The sequence below is a fragment of the Enhydra lutris genome, unplaced genomic scaffold (genome assembly GCF_002288905.1).
Source record: "Enhydra lutris kenyoni isolate GAN:26980312 unplaced genomic scaffold, ASM228890v2 scaffoldscaffold68, whole genome shotgun sequence".
In the NCBI taxonomy this organism is placed as follows: Eukaryota; Metazoa; Chordata; class Mammalia; order Carnivora; family Mustelidae; genus Enhydra; species Enhydra lutris.
In genome coordinates, this window is record NW_019154152.1 from 4,662,774 (window position 1) to 4,679,367 (window position 16,594).

At 37.6% G+C, this 16,594-nt stretch overlaps 1 protein-coding gene across 1 annotated transcript in view; it reads left to right on the forward strand.

Moving 5' to 3' along the window:
• Positions 1 to 16,594, forward strand: part of LOC111159403 (SET binding factor 2) — a 501,856-nt gene that overhangs the window by 447,358 nt on the left and 37,904 nt on the right. The window contains exons 24-28 of the mRNA XM_022521837.1: positions 1,180 to 1,355; positions 3,515 to 3,660; positions 5,794 to 5,992; positions 9,415 to 9,611; positions 11,795 to 11,935. Coding sequence (XP_022377545.1) covers positions 1,180 to 1,355; positions 3,515 to 3,660; positions 5,794 to 5,992; positions 9,415 to 9,611; positions 11,795 to 11,935 — 859 coding nt within the window. The remainder of the gene's footprint in view (positions 1 to 1,179; positions 1,356 to 3,514; positions 3,661 to 5,793; positions 5,993 to 9,414; positions 9,612 to 11,794; positions 11,936 to 16,594) is intronic.

Genomic DNA, 16,594 nt, shown 5'->3' on the forward strand with positions numbered 1-16,594 from the left:
CTACTTTCTGTGGTAATGGACTCAGACGTTAGAGGATGAGGATTAGAGGGTCTGAGAGGGTACTCTTCAACTGAGTAAACCCGAATCATTCTGTATTTAATCCCTCACTTCCTGAACCCCTTGGCCAACTGAGTACCAACAGATTATCTGTCAATATTTAGTGATCTTAGAAATTCAGACACATACAGTTGACTCTTGTTCTCTGCCAAGTCATACCTTTGTGTTTGATAAAGGCTTTAGAGAGAAAACAATTCTCTTGGCACCTGTTTCAGAAGGAAATGCCCTATGGCACTTTTGTGGAAGAGATAAAACTCTAAGAATTATAGTCAGGGCTAAAGTACTATTGGTACTAACTAAATAACTTTTAATTAAGCAGAGGATTTTCTAGGGGGCTTTAAACATATCAGAACTTGTTGAATTACTGATAAAAGCAGACATGGGAAGAGTGATCTTCTTTTAGTTTTTCCTTTTTACAGTTCTTAGTCTGTAATATTTTGCTCTTCCTATTTTTATGCCTTGTCTCTGACTTCTCAGATTTTTGAGGGCGCCAGTTCTTGCTGCATTCCTTCCAGCCACCCCTAGGACCTCCATGTGCTCATTGTGTGAAATGTGAGGCTACTACTGATCTCTAGGCTCCAGACCTACTCCCATCACCTGGGGGCAGGGACCTCCCAGGGATTTCTTCACTGGTCCACCTGCCAGAGGACTCTAAACTGGAATATTGCCTGGCTATATTGCTTAGGTTCTGGTCAAGCAGACTTTTTTCCCTAGATTTATGGTAATTCTGGGTAAGAAGAAGCTTCCTTAGGCCAAATTCCCCATCTAGAGCCAATAGTTGAAAAAAAAGAAAGACATGTTTCCTAATTCAGACACTGTAAGTTAATTTCTCTATCCCATCATAGAAAAGGTAGTCTTAAAGAAACCCAACTTCAAGATACATGATTTTCCTTGCCAGTGAACCATCTATGACAAGTATACCTTTCTGAGCCCTTTTTAAAAAAATTTTTTTTGAGCCCCTTTTTTAAATAAAAAATTATATTACATGATATCCAAGGTCCCCTCAACCTCTGGACTTCTGCCATTTAGTATTAACTTTCTGGTATTTCAATAACTTGAGAGGATGTTATCTGGAAATCCTTAATTAATCCTTCTGAGGTATTTTCTCTCTTTTCTTTCTAGTTGATTAAAGTAGCGTTTGATGAAGAAGTGAGTCCAGAGGTAGTAGAGATCTTTAAGAAACAGCTAATGAAGTTCCGTTATCCTCAGTCCATTTTCACCACCTTTGCTTTTGCTGCTGGACAAACTACCCCACAAATAATTTTACCCAAACAGAAGGAAAAGAACACATCCTTCCGGTAAGAAGACAGTCAAGTTTCTTAATTTCAGCCTTTTCATAATTCCCCGATGGGGGAAGTGACCTCTCCTTTGTGTCAGTGTATACATGACTGCTGTTTTTGTTTGCCATCCTGTGAAGCCCATTGGACATAGCTCGGAAAGTTATGGAGCAGTAGCACTGATGTGTGGAGCAAGTTTCAAAAACTAAATGCTATAAGAGGTTTTGGCCAATATGTCCATTGCTCATGATATATTTTTTGAATGTGAAACTCTGTTCCCCCTTTATCCCATATTGATTCCTTTCTAACTGGCTTTGAGCAGGCCCTTCAGTTTTCTTTGATATCCAGACCTAGTAGACAGTTTTGCTTTGATCTAGAGTTGGTAGCCTTTGTTTTTTCTTTTTCTGTAATTTTTTGTTTTGGTTTAGTTTCAAATTTACAGAAAAGTTGCAACATAACACAAAGAATTCCTATATACCATTTACCTAGATACAACAATTGTTTAGGTTTTGCTCCATTTCTTTTATCATTTTCTCTCACATATGTATTTTTCCAAACCATTTGAGTTATAGACATAATACCCCTTTATCCTTAAATATATTGATATGTATTTTCTAAGAACAAACCATGGTATATAACCAGGAAGTTGAATTGGTATATAACTTTTATCTAATCCAGCGTCCTTGTTCAAATTGCTGATAATCCTTTATAGCTACTTTTTTTTTTTCTGCCTAGTACAGGATCCATTCCGGGATTAGACATTACATTTAGTTGTCATATTTCTTTGTGGGACCCCTTGTTTTCTGAAAATTTTTAGTAATTTATGTTGAAACTTTTACATTTCGGTTATTACAAAATAACAATTGCTTAAAATTTATCTTCAATTAGTAATAAAATATAGGGGCCAAAAGCTCAGTTCATTCATTATTAATCACTTAGAATTTGGGCATCTGCCAGTACAAATTACATACTAGGGAGTACTCTGCAGACTTTGGAGAAGAGCCCTTTTCTTTGCCTAGAAGTGGGGTACGCTGGAGGTTATAGAAGAGTTGAAGTTCCAGACAGTGTGTCATTACTAAATTGCATAGCTGACCACCTGTACCACAGTTCCCTGGTAAGTGAAGGGGCCCATGGAGATCCAGAAATGATACACTGAAACATGAGCAGCTTCCTAGGCATTTATAGCAGTGAGCCAGACATCTTGTCTTTGCAATATGGAGTCACAGGGGAGCCTGTGACATCTCTTATTCCAACCCTTTATGGAAGATGTGAAGCTTTGTATGGCATTTTATGTTTAGAATCTATGGACTATGGGAGGAAATACACACACACACACACACACACACACACACACACACATAAAATCAACGTTTTCTGTATTGAGCTTAATCTATCCAGCTACAAGATAGATGTAGCAATTTTAAGATTTAAAACAACTCAAAATTTTCTTGAGTATGTAAAGGTTTACAGTGTCAGAAGGCAGGACACCACACATACACACTTAAACATGGTGCTAAACATAATTCTTACATGATCTCAAAGAAAAGCCTATGAGTTAGTAGAAAGAGTTTGAATTAGTAGAGAGTGGAGCAGACAGGCCTCCATGAAGGAGGACTTCTACCAGCATAGTTTGTGGGAGCTGGTGGAGGCAGTGGCATGGGTAACCAGAGTGCGTTAAGGGGCATGTTTGACCAAAAAGTCCAACTGAGTTTAGATTTGGAATAAGTAGCTTCTGTGCCACTCTGGGTTCTTGCACTTTTTGCCTTCAGCTGTCCTGATGATAACAGTGTTTTATAGGAAATTAGTCTCTGCCATATACAAAATGATCAAAAGAAGGAGAGACTTACTGAAGGGCTCGATAATCCTAGTAGCTATGGGTGTAGAAAAGGAGTAAGTTGAGCTGTGTAGGTGTCAAAAAATGTAAATGGTGGGGCCCCTGGGTGGCTTAGTGGGTTAAATCCTCTGCCTTCGGCTCAGGTCATGATCTCAGGGTCCTGGGATCGAGCCCCGCGTCGGGCTCTCTGCTCAGCGGGGAGCCTGCTTCCTCCTCTCTCTCTGCCTGCCTCTCTGCCAACTTGTGATCTCTGTCTGTCAAATAAATAAATAAAATCTTTAAAAAAGAAAATGTAAATGGTGTCCTCATATTAAACTGATGGTCTCTTTGGTTTTATGACTTACAGCACCTTCTCAAAAACAATTGTGAAAGGTGCCAAAAGGGCAGGGAAAATGACAATTGGGCGGCAGTATTTATTGAAGAGGAGGACAGGGACAATTGTAGAAGAGAGAGTGAATCGTCCTGGATGGAATGAAGAAGATGATATATCAGGTATGTGAGAACTCCTTTTTTCCTTCATGAATTGGTTTTATTCTTTCTTCTTATGAGTAAGAATAAGAATCTCAGATGTAGTTGTCCTTAAACTTTGACTCACAAGAACCTAGATCTCGTAAGAAGAGTGGAGGGCACTTACCAGCTTCTCAAAATAGGGGGAAAAGATTATTTTCCCAAGATTCCATTGTTCAGAAAAGATTTTGCTAAATTAGCTTTTCTCTTACTAAATCCACAGAGCTGTTTGGCCATTGTTACATGGGTCTCATCAAAGGGAGAAAGAAAGAAACCCAGTGCATGGGAAATTTAGGTAGAAAGTAATCCCCTGTACCTTATTGTTACACAGTAAGAATAAGGAAACAAGGACATTGGATATTCAAAATTAAAGATTTGGGTTTGGGGTAAGAACATTGTGGGTACTCTGAACCAAAATGAGGGACCAAAGATGAAGAGATTCTTAGATGGTAAGAAAAAAAAAAAAGGGCAGAATCTGAGAAGCTGAGATACCTCTTGGTTGGGAAAATAGAGGCAGGAAACCAGTCATAAAATTTCTTATTGACTGTTTTCTGTTCCTTAAACCACTATGGAGTGTGTTTATGGAATTAACACTAGGGAAAAATCTGATCTAATAGGAGGCAGGATGCCTTTGTACCTTTTTTCTTTTCAGGATCTTAGAGTCAATCACCAGTAACTATAATACTACTACTTCTAATAATAAAAGGATGTTTTAAAGAAAGAACCTCATATTTAGAAAGATCACTGGCTAAAGGTCTCCTTTTCAATATGTGTACCTATGTACTCTGAGAGCAATGAAAAGACCCACCATTGCATTACTGGAATGACCATTTTTTGGAACCCTGGCCTCCTGACAGTCACATAGAAAGCCATAAAAACATTACCCATGGGTATTTGACTCCTCTAATTTGGATCATGGACGAAAAACTATTATTTGACATTTATTCCACCAAAAGACCAAATTATATAATGCTCTTTGCTCTTCTGAAAAGAAAAAGCCAACACAAAACTGATAGCTGATGGTGTATTTGCATTGTAAAGTTCACAACTAAAACACAAAGTCTTTTATATTTGTAGGGATAAACTGTTAAATGGCTTATTTTTTTTTTAATGGAAGAGAGCCATATAATTCCCTTTGACATTAGAACTTTGAGTACATATCCAAAAATTCTGAAACCTTAATTAGACTTCTCTCACTGTAGAAATAAATAAGAAAGTAAATTAGGACAGTTTTTAACATGGATTTTTTTTTTTTTTAAGTTACAACATTCAGTACCAATTAGGAATGTTGGGGGGTTTTTTCTTAAATCCTCCCTAAAATGCTTGATTATTGGGTAAATCCTTCCATATCTAAAATCTTAAGGGATTCTGTAACCTGTGATTGCAAAATTATGAGGGAGTTTCCCATGTATACCACATCCTCTGACAAAAATATTTTCCACCAAAAAAATATAACCTCTTGATATCTCTCTAAGACAGGTCTTTTCCCATGAATGAACTTCTGCCTAATCTAGAAATTTCTAGTGCAAGTTTATGTTCTGAAAAGTTAACTGAAACCTGGATGATAAAGTTTTATAGTGATCGTATTAAAGATAAATTTTACTATGGGTTAACCTCTAACAAAATTTGAATGTTTATTTTATAGAGTCCTAAATAGAAATCACTATATTTTGGCATTAATAAGCAAGCCTGATTGAAACAGAAAAATATGGCTAATGAATTCAAAATTGTATTATTTTTAGAAATTTTGAGTTAATTGCCCTAGCATTTTTATAAGTTTATTTATTTGTTTCTTTAAGTAATCTCTGCACCCAGTGTGGGGCTCAAACCCACAATCCCAAGATCAAGAGTCGCTTCATCTTCCAGCTGAACCAACCAGGCATGCCCCTGACATTTTGAGCTCCTGATATTTTATTTCCTGACTGTCCATTACTGTTTTAAGTTATGTTTGAACATAATGATTCTTCAAAGAATTAACTGGATTTAATTTATGATATACATAGCGCCTGTAGCCCTAATACAAACCTCTCTTGGTTTAAGAATCCTCTTCAAAAGGAAGCTTCTAATCCTCTACTTTGAGCCATACCACTTGTTCAAAATCTGTTTCTGCCTTCACAGTTTCAGATGATAGTGAACTCCCCACAAGTACCACTCTGAAGGCGTCAGAGAAGTCTACAATGGAACAGTTAGTGGAAAAAGCATGTTTCAGAGACTATCAGCGTTTAGGTCTGGGAACCATAAGTGGCAGCTCTTCTCGCTCAAAACCAGAGTATTTTCGAATCACTGCCTCCAATAGGATGTATTCACTCTGCCGGAGGTAAGTCTGTTAGTGGGCTCCAAAAAGACACCTTTCCTTTCTTCTATTTTGTCTTGAATGGGCTATTTGTCACCATAACCCAGAGAGAGAAAAATACCAGAAAATCAGGAGCAAGATCTCCAGGGGTATGTGTGTTTAAGGGACACTTTTTAACAGCATGAGCAAGCATCTCCTTGGCATTCTCAGAAGTACAGTTACATCGATGAATAGTGCCTAGATTAGAGCGAAAGGTGAAAGGTAAAAGTTTTTGTCCCCTTTATGATTTTGTTTGTCTTTCTCCTCACATTTGCATCTTTTCTACCATGCCTGAAGATAAATGAACTTGAAATAAAAATAGGACTTTCCCTCTCTTTAAAGGGCCAGATAGTACACATTTTCAGTTTTGCAAACCATATGGTCTCATTGCCCCTACTATGCCACAAAAGCAGCCATAGATGGGAAGTAAATGAATGGGTGGGGCCTGTTTTGGCACACACTGTATTTGTTGACCCAAGTGTAGGCAGGGTGTTCTTGTGCTGTCTAATTAGAATATTTTCAATAGATATTAGAGAATGTAAATGAACATGTTTTCTTCTGTTCTTGCCATCTCTCACTGTTTCCTATGTCAGTTAAGTTCTGTTCCATGCTTTATATTTATATTTATTAAAACTACATTTCTACCATCCACAAGTTTAATCATTTTCATCTCCGGGTAAGTTGTTTCCTTTGCATTCATAAATTCCCAGTTTGATTGAATAGAATAATGCTATGAGAGTACTTTGTATATTGCAAGCCTTGTACATATTTTAGAAAGTTGGTTTAATGTTACTATTTGTTTCAGATCTCTCTCTCTTTCTCTCTCTCTCTCTCTTTTTTTAGAAGTTATAGATCTCTTATTTTAAATGACAGTTTAAATTTACAAATACCTGCCCACCAGACACATGAAAAGATGTGCAACATCAGTCATCATTAGGGAAATGTAAATCAAAACCACAGTGATACGTTCAGAAGGCATCTGATGCGGCCTCCCTGTTAGCGGCCGCAGCCCAGCCTGACTCAGCGGCCTTGCCCCCCCGCAGGGACCTTCTTCTCCGCAGGGCTGGCCAGGCTTGGGGCAGTGGCAGCGGTGCTCTTTCTGGGCCGTGGGGGGACACTGCCCCACTCCAGGCAGCCCTGGGATCCTCCTGGTCCAGGCCGCGGTGGGTCTAGGAGAGCTTAAACACCTTCCTCTGCCTTGGTTCTCTTTTCTTTTTATTTTTTGCATCAGTGTTAATGTTTTTTGCATACTTCACATCTTTATTCAGAAATGTAAACTTTCTTTGTCAGTCTGTGTACATGCCTATATATGAAGAGTTGGGTTGGTCCAAAGGGATGGGATTATTTTTTTAACACAAATTTTGCCCAATTGTACTGCTTTCTGTGTTTAACTATGGCATTAAAAAAAAAAAAATGTCTTTAGGGCACCTGTGTGGGTAAGTCAGTTAAACTTCTGTCTTAGGCTAAGGTCAAGATCCCAGAGTCTTGATAGTGAGCCCTTCCTCTGGCTCCCTGATTGGCAAGATGCTTGCTTATCCCTTTCATGCTCCCCTTGTTTGTGCTCTCTGTCAAATAAACAAATACAATATTTTTTTTTAGAAATGTTAACTTAAAAAATAAATAAAAATAAAAAATAAAATTAAAAAGAAAAACACAATGATATATCACCTCATACCTGTCAGAATGGCTAAAGTCAAAAACACAAGAAAAAATATAGGTGAGAATGTGGAGAAAAAGGAACCCTCAGTCACTGTTGGTGGGAATGCAAACTGATGCAGCCACTCTGGAAAACAGTATGGAGACTCCTCAAAAAGTTAAAACACCCTCTGATCCAATAATCACACTATTGGATATATACCCAAAGAATAGGAAAATACTAATTCAAAAGAATATATGCATCCCTGTGTTTATAGCAGCATTATTTACATTAACAAAAGTATGAAAACAACCTAATTGATGAATGGATAAAGAAGATGTGGTGTGTGTGTGTTTAAATATATATATATATTAAATATATATAATGGAATATTATGCAGCCATAAAAAGGAATGAAATCTTGCCAGTTGCAACAACATAGATGGATCTAGAGTGTAAGGTGGATGAAGCTAGAGAGTGTAATGCGAAGCAAAATAAGTCAGTCAGAGAAAGACAAATACCATATGATTTCACTCATATGTGGAATTTAAGAAACAAAACAAATGAACAAAGGAAAAAAAAGGAGAGAAACAAACCAAAAAACCAGACTCTTAACTATAAAGAACCGACGGATTGTTACCAGAGGAAGGTAGGTGGAGAGATGGATGAAATAGGTGATAGGGATTAAGAGTAAGTTAGCTTGGAGCGCCTGGATAGCTCAGTGGTTTGAGCATCCACCTCTTGATCTCAGCTCAAGTCTTGATCTCAGGGTCATGAGTTCAAGTTCCACACTGGTCTCCACACGAGGCATGGAGCCTACATTTAAAAAAAAAAAAAAGAAAGAAAAAGAGGAAGAACAGGAAATGTACTCACATGTAAATATATGGGATTAGAGGTTGGGAGGTTACTAATATGAAATCTCTTTAGTATAATATTTCTAAATAAACTAAAGGAAGTGACTCTGAAACCTGCCTATCTTCTTGCGTTTCCTAGTCTATAAAAACAAAGTACTCCTGTCTGTTTTGTATTTCCCCAGCGTCATATCCTATAACTTTATGAGCTAATCCTTTAAAAAAAATTATCAACATGTAAATATTTAAACTTATTTTGACATTTGAACGTACTGTTCTCATACCAGAAATCATTTGGTTTTGATTTTTAGTTCTTTCAACATGTCAGGCAGGCTAATATTAGTGTACTCTATGCTCAGTTGTCATTTCAGCAGACTAATGAGTTGACAATTTGACTTGTCATCCTCATAAAGTTGGTATTAATCCAGTAATCTTACAATCTTTATTTCAAGTTGACAGAAAGTAGTGTATAAGGCAAAGAGAATCATCAGTTTAACAGAGGCCTTTTTAGTAATGCTACATAGCATTTTTATTTTCTAAGTTTAGGTTATTATACATGAGTCTGCAGTTATTACTAAAGGGGGTTTATTTCAAAAAAGACTACAGATTAATGGATTCATTTAATTGTTTTCACCATCTTGGCTGTTTCTTCTCAACCCCTGAAGAACTGAGCTGAAACTAAGTTCCATGTTTAAAAAATATCTTACCCCCCAAAGAATAAATTAATTAAAATAAATTAAAAAATAAAAAATATCTTACCCCTCAACCAGTGTATTTCTGAGCCTTAGAAAATTACAGGATATGATGATGTTCATGTTCTCATATTTTCTCTCTCTCTCCCCCCATTTCTTTCCCATTCTTCCTCCCCTCCACCCCCCTGCAACCCAAATCATTCGCTTTCTCCTTTCTATGTCCCTGAAGCTATCCTGGCCTTTTAGTTGTACCTCAAGCTGTACAAGACAGTAGTTTACCAAGAGTCGCCCGCTGCTATCGACACAATCGCCTGCCTGTTGTATGTTGGAAGAACTCAAGAAGTAGTACCCTGCTTCTCCGATCTGGAGGATTCCATGGGAAGGGAGTAGTTGGTCTTTTCAAATCTCAGAACTCCCCTCAGGCAGGTAAGCATCTCTCCATAGCACAGTTATGATCATTTCACTTCAGAGAATTCCTAAAAATAAAGGAGGTAATATCTTGGAGTGCCAACCGTGCCCTTATATTGAGCCTTCTCTCACAGGCTTTCTGCAATGCAATATAAAACATGTACTACTTGACAATGTGGGGTTACACCTTGAATTTGACATTTTGCTTAATATGTCTGTCTGTATCATAATAAAGTCTGTGGTTCTAGGCTGTTTTCATTCCAGCAAACCAAAGTATCCACAGATGAAAACTAGATTATGCTGATCTTTCTCTTTCCTTCTGGGAAGCATCCAAGAATACTTAACAGCTTTCGAAGCAAGTAGGGATCCTCTGTCCCACGTAATTTGAGATATTTTATCTCATTCCTATAAATCGCATGCACACACACAAACAAGTTAGCAAACTACTGACCAAAATGCTGCCTTTAAAGAAGCTCTCAAGCAAACGATATTTTTGGAACTAGAGGGACACCAGCTTAAGAAAGCAAGCAGTACTGCTGTCCTTTTATTCTGAGGATATTTTTAAGCACTCTGTTTGGGGTCTTGAAGTCGGTCAGGAGCTGTATTTTGCTGACCTTTCTCATAATTTCTAGCTTATAGTAGATGCTCAGTAAAATTAAACAATAGACCACCAAGATATCAGATCCAATTTAGGCTTGGCTGTGTTCTTAACCCTTTGGAAGTGAGGTAAGTCAAGTTCTGTGGTTCAGTAGGTAAAACTATATGCTTTTGATATCTTTTTTTTATTCTCATCCATTTTCCTCCTTTTCTCCTAAGAGTTGACCAGTGTGTCCTTGACTATTCACTTGACTAAGGGTACCACACACACAATACTTCAGCAGCATCATTGTCATTATTATCCAACCTGTCTTAGAGTCTCAGCATTGGTATAATTAAAGGCAATTGGCTTTGAACTATTTTGACACTGGGGAATCCTCCCAAGCCACAAAGTAGATATAATAGAACATGGCATATGGAAGTTACATAAAGTGAGGGAGTCATTTCAGGAGCCCTGATAAATATATCACTGAGCTTTTCATTGGAAAAAATTGAAATTATTTTATTCCACTGGTTTCTGATTTTTTTAATATAATATAAAAACATTTCACACAGACCTGTACCCCTGGGGCAAATAATACATTATATGTTAATAAAAATAATTTTAAAAAATAAACAAAATAAATAAAAACATTTCATATTTTTGAGCTCACACATATGCCTGCATTTTAATATCTTTGAAATTGGGATGCATCTTAAAATTTATGTGATCAGAAAGAATTGTCATAGTTTAAATGGAAGAGTTTTTAATTCTTAGTACATAAAATAATTAGATCTTATAATTGATGACATCTTAGAGTTTATAAAATACAATCATGGCATCTTAAAAGTTCATAAAATATAATTTTGCTAACTTTTTAAATTCAAGATGTAAAAAATTTGTTAATATCTCTTGTCCTTCCAATGAGTCCAGAATGCTGCCTCTTTAAAGTGCCCAGGCTAATTTCAATGATTCTTTGCTCCACACAAACCAGACTCAGACTACTGAGTCTGAGAATTGCTCTCACATTTGTTTCCCTCTGTGCATATCCTCTGCCCCTCTCTTAGAAAGACCAGGGAATCTGGCAGTAGCTGTTGCTGCCTTCTCCCCATCTTCCTCTACTCTTCCTGCAACAAACCCCCACAAGTTTGTGTGCCATGTTAGACCTGTGTGGCAGAATTAGAAGAAAGCTACCAGTGTGGGAATTCTCACCTCTGCCCATTCCAGGTTGCCAAAGGAACCCACTCCATCCTCTGGTCCCAGACAGTAGCATGGACAGCATAATTTAGGGGACATCATCAAGCGGATGTTGCCTTTTGTGACTCTTCATTCTAAGTTGCTTGTATAATGAGAAGCTACACCTATGCTTGGAAGGACAGCCCTGTGCTGGTTTTCCAGACCTGGGCTCTTTCTGGGAGGATGATGAGGCAACCAAGAAATAGGTGTGGTGAAACCAATATTAAAGGAGAAGAGCCATCTAATAGTTTACATCTTAAAGTGGGTCTGGTTTCTGTATTTGGGTGTGGTAACTTGAAGATTATATACAGAAAGAATAAGATACATCAGTAAATATCTCTTTTATTAATTTAGAGACAGTTTGTTCTATTTGCTTATTCTTTTACAGCTCCTACCTCCTCCTTAGAATCTTCCAGTAGCATAGAACAAGAAAAATACCTGCAAGCCTTACTGAATGCAGTTTCTGTCTATCAGAAACTCAGTGGCAATAACACCCTTACTGTCAGGCCAGCACTTGCTCTGTCTCCAGGTAAGATCTGATAATATTTTTCTTCTTGACAGCCACGAGAAGTCAGATTCATTCCCAGGGTTAGTCTCTTTAGTTATTTATACTGTTCCTTCTGTATGACCCCTTAAAGCTTTGCCCTGTGGGGCTATAACTTTAGCTCCTTTTACTTAAAAATCAGCATGCCACTGTTAATGTCTAGTAACCAAATGTGGGGGTTCAGTTTTTTCCTTTTTAAAAGAATAATAGGAGTGGGGAACATAAACAAAGTCATCTTTTTTCCTAGAATCTGTTTTACATAGACTTTAACATATTATTACAAAGTTGAATGTTTAAGTTGAACACCTGATTGTGAAATGTGTATGTAGTAAATCGCCATGTATAAGTTTGAAATTCCTGAAATTTCTGCAGCCTTTTATGATTTGTAGTACAGTTTGTTTTCACTAGATTTGGATGAAACCATTAAGACTTGTACTAATATTCTGTTTCAGTTATCATGTGATGGAACCCCAAAGGGTTCATGTAGAGGTAACCCTAATGTGTTAGACACAGGAGCATGTGACTTGAAAAGTTGGTCTCCTTGGCTTAATCAGCTATTTGAATTAGCTCAACATAAGCAGAAAGTGGCTTTTCTTGTAAAGTAACACCATGCATGCCTTGCTTCATTTATCATTAAATTCTCTGATTGCACTTGCCAAACCTAACTCTCTACAATCTTGCAAATGTGTGTATCTCTGAGGAAATAGTGACAGTGCCTTGTTATCGCTATTAAAGTGGTGGGCACTTAAAAAGTACAGGGTTTGGCAGCAATTAGACATGCTGCACATGAAGATAACTCTTTGTCATTTGAGTAATGTTAACCTGAACGACATGGTCTTTGTTCTTCTTTTTGGCTGACTTTCAGGGACTGAAAGGAGGACTTCAAGAATGTCCACTGTGCTTAAGCAGGTAGTGCCAGGACATTTGGATGTAAACCCATCCAATAGCTTTGCTCGAGGAGGTTAGTAAGATTGATTTTATAACTGAGCACTGATACGACCTTAAAATTAAAAAAATTTACTCTAGATAGTCATATTTGAAATCAACTAATTATGGTTCCGATTGTTCTTAATTACCCTTTTCTAAATAAATTAGTGAATTTGTTACTGGTGTCACTGACCAATGAGTTTAGCCTCCTGGAACAAGAGGCATAATAATTGCTGAAATCTTAGGTATTGATGAGTTTGGAAATCACGGGACAAAAGGGGAATGTGTCTAAATGGTCAGCCCTGCAAATACCTACAGTGCTTCAGGTTTGCAGGGTAGAAAAGTTGATCACGGAGCAGAAGCAGCTAGAGAGAAGTAATACGAGACCCAGAGAGTTGTGCCTCCCCTGTGCCTGTAATTTTTACTCCTGTTCTCTGAAATACTAGGTTAGGGAACAAGAGAGAATGATATTCAGGTTACTCTTTTCTTCCTCCGGGCTTTCACTGTTGGCATAAAGAAGTAGAGAAAGGCCTGTATTTGCTCTTTTAACTCCAGAGGTGGTCCACTTTGGTCTCTGGAGATTATGTGAGATTCTTTTACTTTTCAGAGGAAATTCCAAAGCAAGTATCTTGATTGTAAAAATCTACTTCCCACTGGATTCACAGAATCTTGGGCTTTTCTTCTCACTCCAGCAGTGCTGAATCCCCTTGAAAATATACCAAGTGAATGATCCAAGTTGCTTGAACATCATCAGTAATGGGAAACTCATTTCTTCCTAAAAGTAGTCCCTTGCATTTGTAAGCAACTCTGTATATTGTTAGAAAGTTCTTTCTCATATTGATCTAAAAATCTGCCACTATGTAACTTTTACATATTGGCCCTAGCTCTGTGCCCACTAAAGTTAGAAAATTCTAAATCTTAATCTCCACACCACAGCCCTTTGGATTTAAAAGCTGGTATCATCTTTTCGCTCTGAGAACTTTAACTCCAAATACCCCCAGTTCGAATGTTTGCCTTCTTTTCACCATCTTTGTCACCCAGTGAGTTCCATTGATTTGAACTCCTGCAGCCTCAGATTACGTTAGGTATGAGGATGGCCCCATCACTAGGTTGACCCATATTGACATTAATATCACTTGAAATATCTTCCCGTGTGCTGCTGTTCTTTTTTTTCTATTCAAAAAATATTCTCTGAGTATCTAGTACGTAACGATATGCACTGCCTTCACTCTCGTTTGAGAAATTTTCCCACCTCAACGTAAGTGCCACCATTCTTATGTAGCAATTTTTAGTATATCAGACAAAGAAACAGTCTTGGCACCCAGCTCTCCCTCCATTAAACCAGGGCTCTACATGTAGACCAGGATGGAGGTAGTAAGATCAGCCCTCTCTTTTGCAGTCTATAGGGGCCCACTTCTGGTACGTGATTAGAGAAGTGAGTCTCTTCCCTAGCCTGTGCTATTGTTCTTAACAGTATATAGTACTAGCCTTGAGGGTTGATTTTTGAACCTAAATATACTATGGACTGTATCTACAAAATTCCATCTTTTTTTATATGGGCTATTATTTTAGACTCTGGATCCTGATTTTGTCTACCTGTATATTAGCCTCTTATCATGCATCAGTTTGATCTCTGTTGTGGTGTAATTTGTTGTTTAAAAAATATTGAACAACCCAGACCCAAGGGCAGAAGTCTTCATCAAAATAATTTAGAAGCCTCCCTGAAGAAAGAGATTATCTTTAATATATACTAGTTAAAAGTCCTACTTAAACCCTCCTGACCCATATTTCTAAATCTCTGTCAATCTTTTTAATTCTATATTTTCCACTTTTCTCAACTGTTAACTATATCACAAAAGATTATATGGTTAGTTTACCATGACTCATTATAGGGATTAGTGCTTTTTCCTAAGTAATCATAAATTATCCATTAGCAATCCATTCTATAATTTGGTTCAGAATCAACATAAAGGAAGGTTCTATTTCACAAAAATCACTTTTTCCCTTTATGAAGACCAAGATTACTATGCACATCTCCTGGCAGTCATATACTTTTTTTTTTTCTACCTCATCAGAACATCATGCAAATGCAGGATTTCTTAATAGCTTTCAACCTTCTTCAGTCATTTTCTGAATTAGTGTTTCAGGCCTGAAGGTCACTGTATTAGTTCGCTAGGGCTACTCTAACAAAGTGCCACAAACTGATTGTCTTAAACAATGATTGTCTGACAGTTTTCTGGAGGCTAGAAGCTCAAAATCAAGCTGTTTTCAGGATTGGTTCCTTCTGAGGGCCATGAGGCAGAATCTGTTCCATGCCTCTCCTCTAGCTTCTGGTGGTTTGCTAGCCATCTTTGGCATTCCTTGGGTTGTAGAAGTGTCACTCAGATATCTGCCTTCATCTTTATATGATGTTCTCCCTGGGTGTCTGGCTCCAAATTTTCCCTTTTTATAAGGACACCAATCATATAAATCAGGGGCCCACCCCCCTCCAATATGACCTCATCTTAACTGATTATATCTGCAATAACCCTATTTCTAAATAAGATAACATTCTGAGGTACTGGGGGTTAGGACTTCAACATAGGAGTTGGAGCAGAGGCATATAGTTTAACCCATAACAGTCATAAAAAGCTTTCTTCTGAATTTTTAAAATACCACTGTTTTAAAGTTTAAGATACATACTTCACTCTTACCATTTCTTGGTGAATTTGAACTAAAAAATAGTACAGTGACTCTCTCCTAAGTTTCCTGCCTGCTATTTCTGTTGCCAAGAGCTCCTGTCAGAATTTGGCTCAAGGTTGCAGTTCCCCCTATTGTTCTGTTTACCATCTGAAAGTTTATATTGTCAGCAAGGCATGTCAGCAGTTATTCCACACTCTGCTCTTGAGTTTTGCCTTTGTAAACTTCATCAAGAACACATTATTTGTTACTCCGCTTGGCCAGATGACTTGTAATATAAATTTCAGGTACAAAATTATCTCTTCTATCTTAGTACCTAAGGCTCATGGATATTCACCAAGTTTCACCTACATTATCTTCTCTTTTTTAATGTTGGCCTCAGACTCAGCTTTTTTTATGCAAGGGGATCCCCATTTACGGTTGCAGTCTAGTCATGAGTTCATTCTTCACTATTCTCAAAGGTACCTAAAAGGCTATCTTTACCTCTTAGGGTCAAAATCTCCTCTTTAATTTGTTTCTGACCCATTCTATGCATAGTGAGGCCATAATATTATTTCTGACACCCTTAACTGGTTCTTGTGTAATAATTTGAAATTATTTTCTTCTGAAAATTACTGTGAACTTAGTGTGTTCCCTTACAACAGTTTCTTTGCCCATCATTCTGGCATCTTAAACTAGGATCCAGAAATGCAAATCTTATATTTTTATTCCATCTCTTCATTCTTTTCTCCCAAAGCCTCCCAAATCTTCCAGGGTCCCAGTGGTTAACTGGAAAATAAGGTAGTGTTGTTTCCTGGCACCTTCAACTTCTTCTCTGATCCCTAAAGCTGCTTCCTTTGTCTCTTCCAACAGTATCATTCCTCCTCACACAGAGTAGCAGGAATGGCCTGGGGCAAGCAAGTTTGGGAGTCTTAGAAGATTCCCTGTTAACATGACCGTGACAGGCAGACACACACTCAGATAGGCCAGGGCAAGATGAGGTATAGACACTTGCACAACCTGTAAATAGTTCATTTCCTTGTACCTACGCTCAGTGAT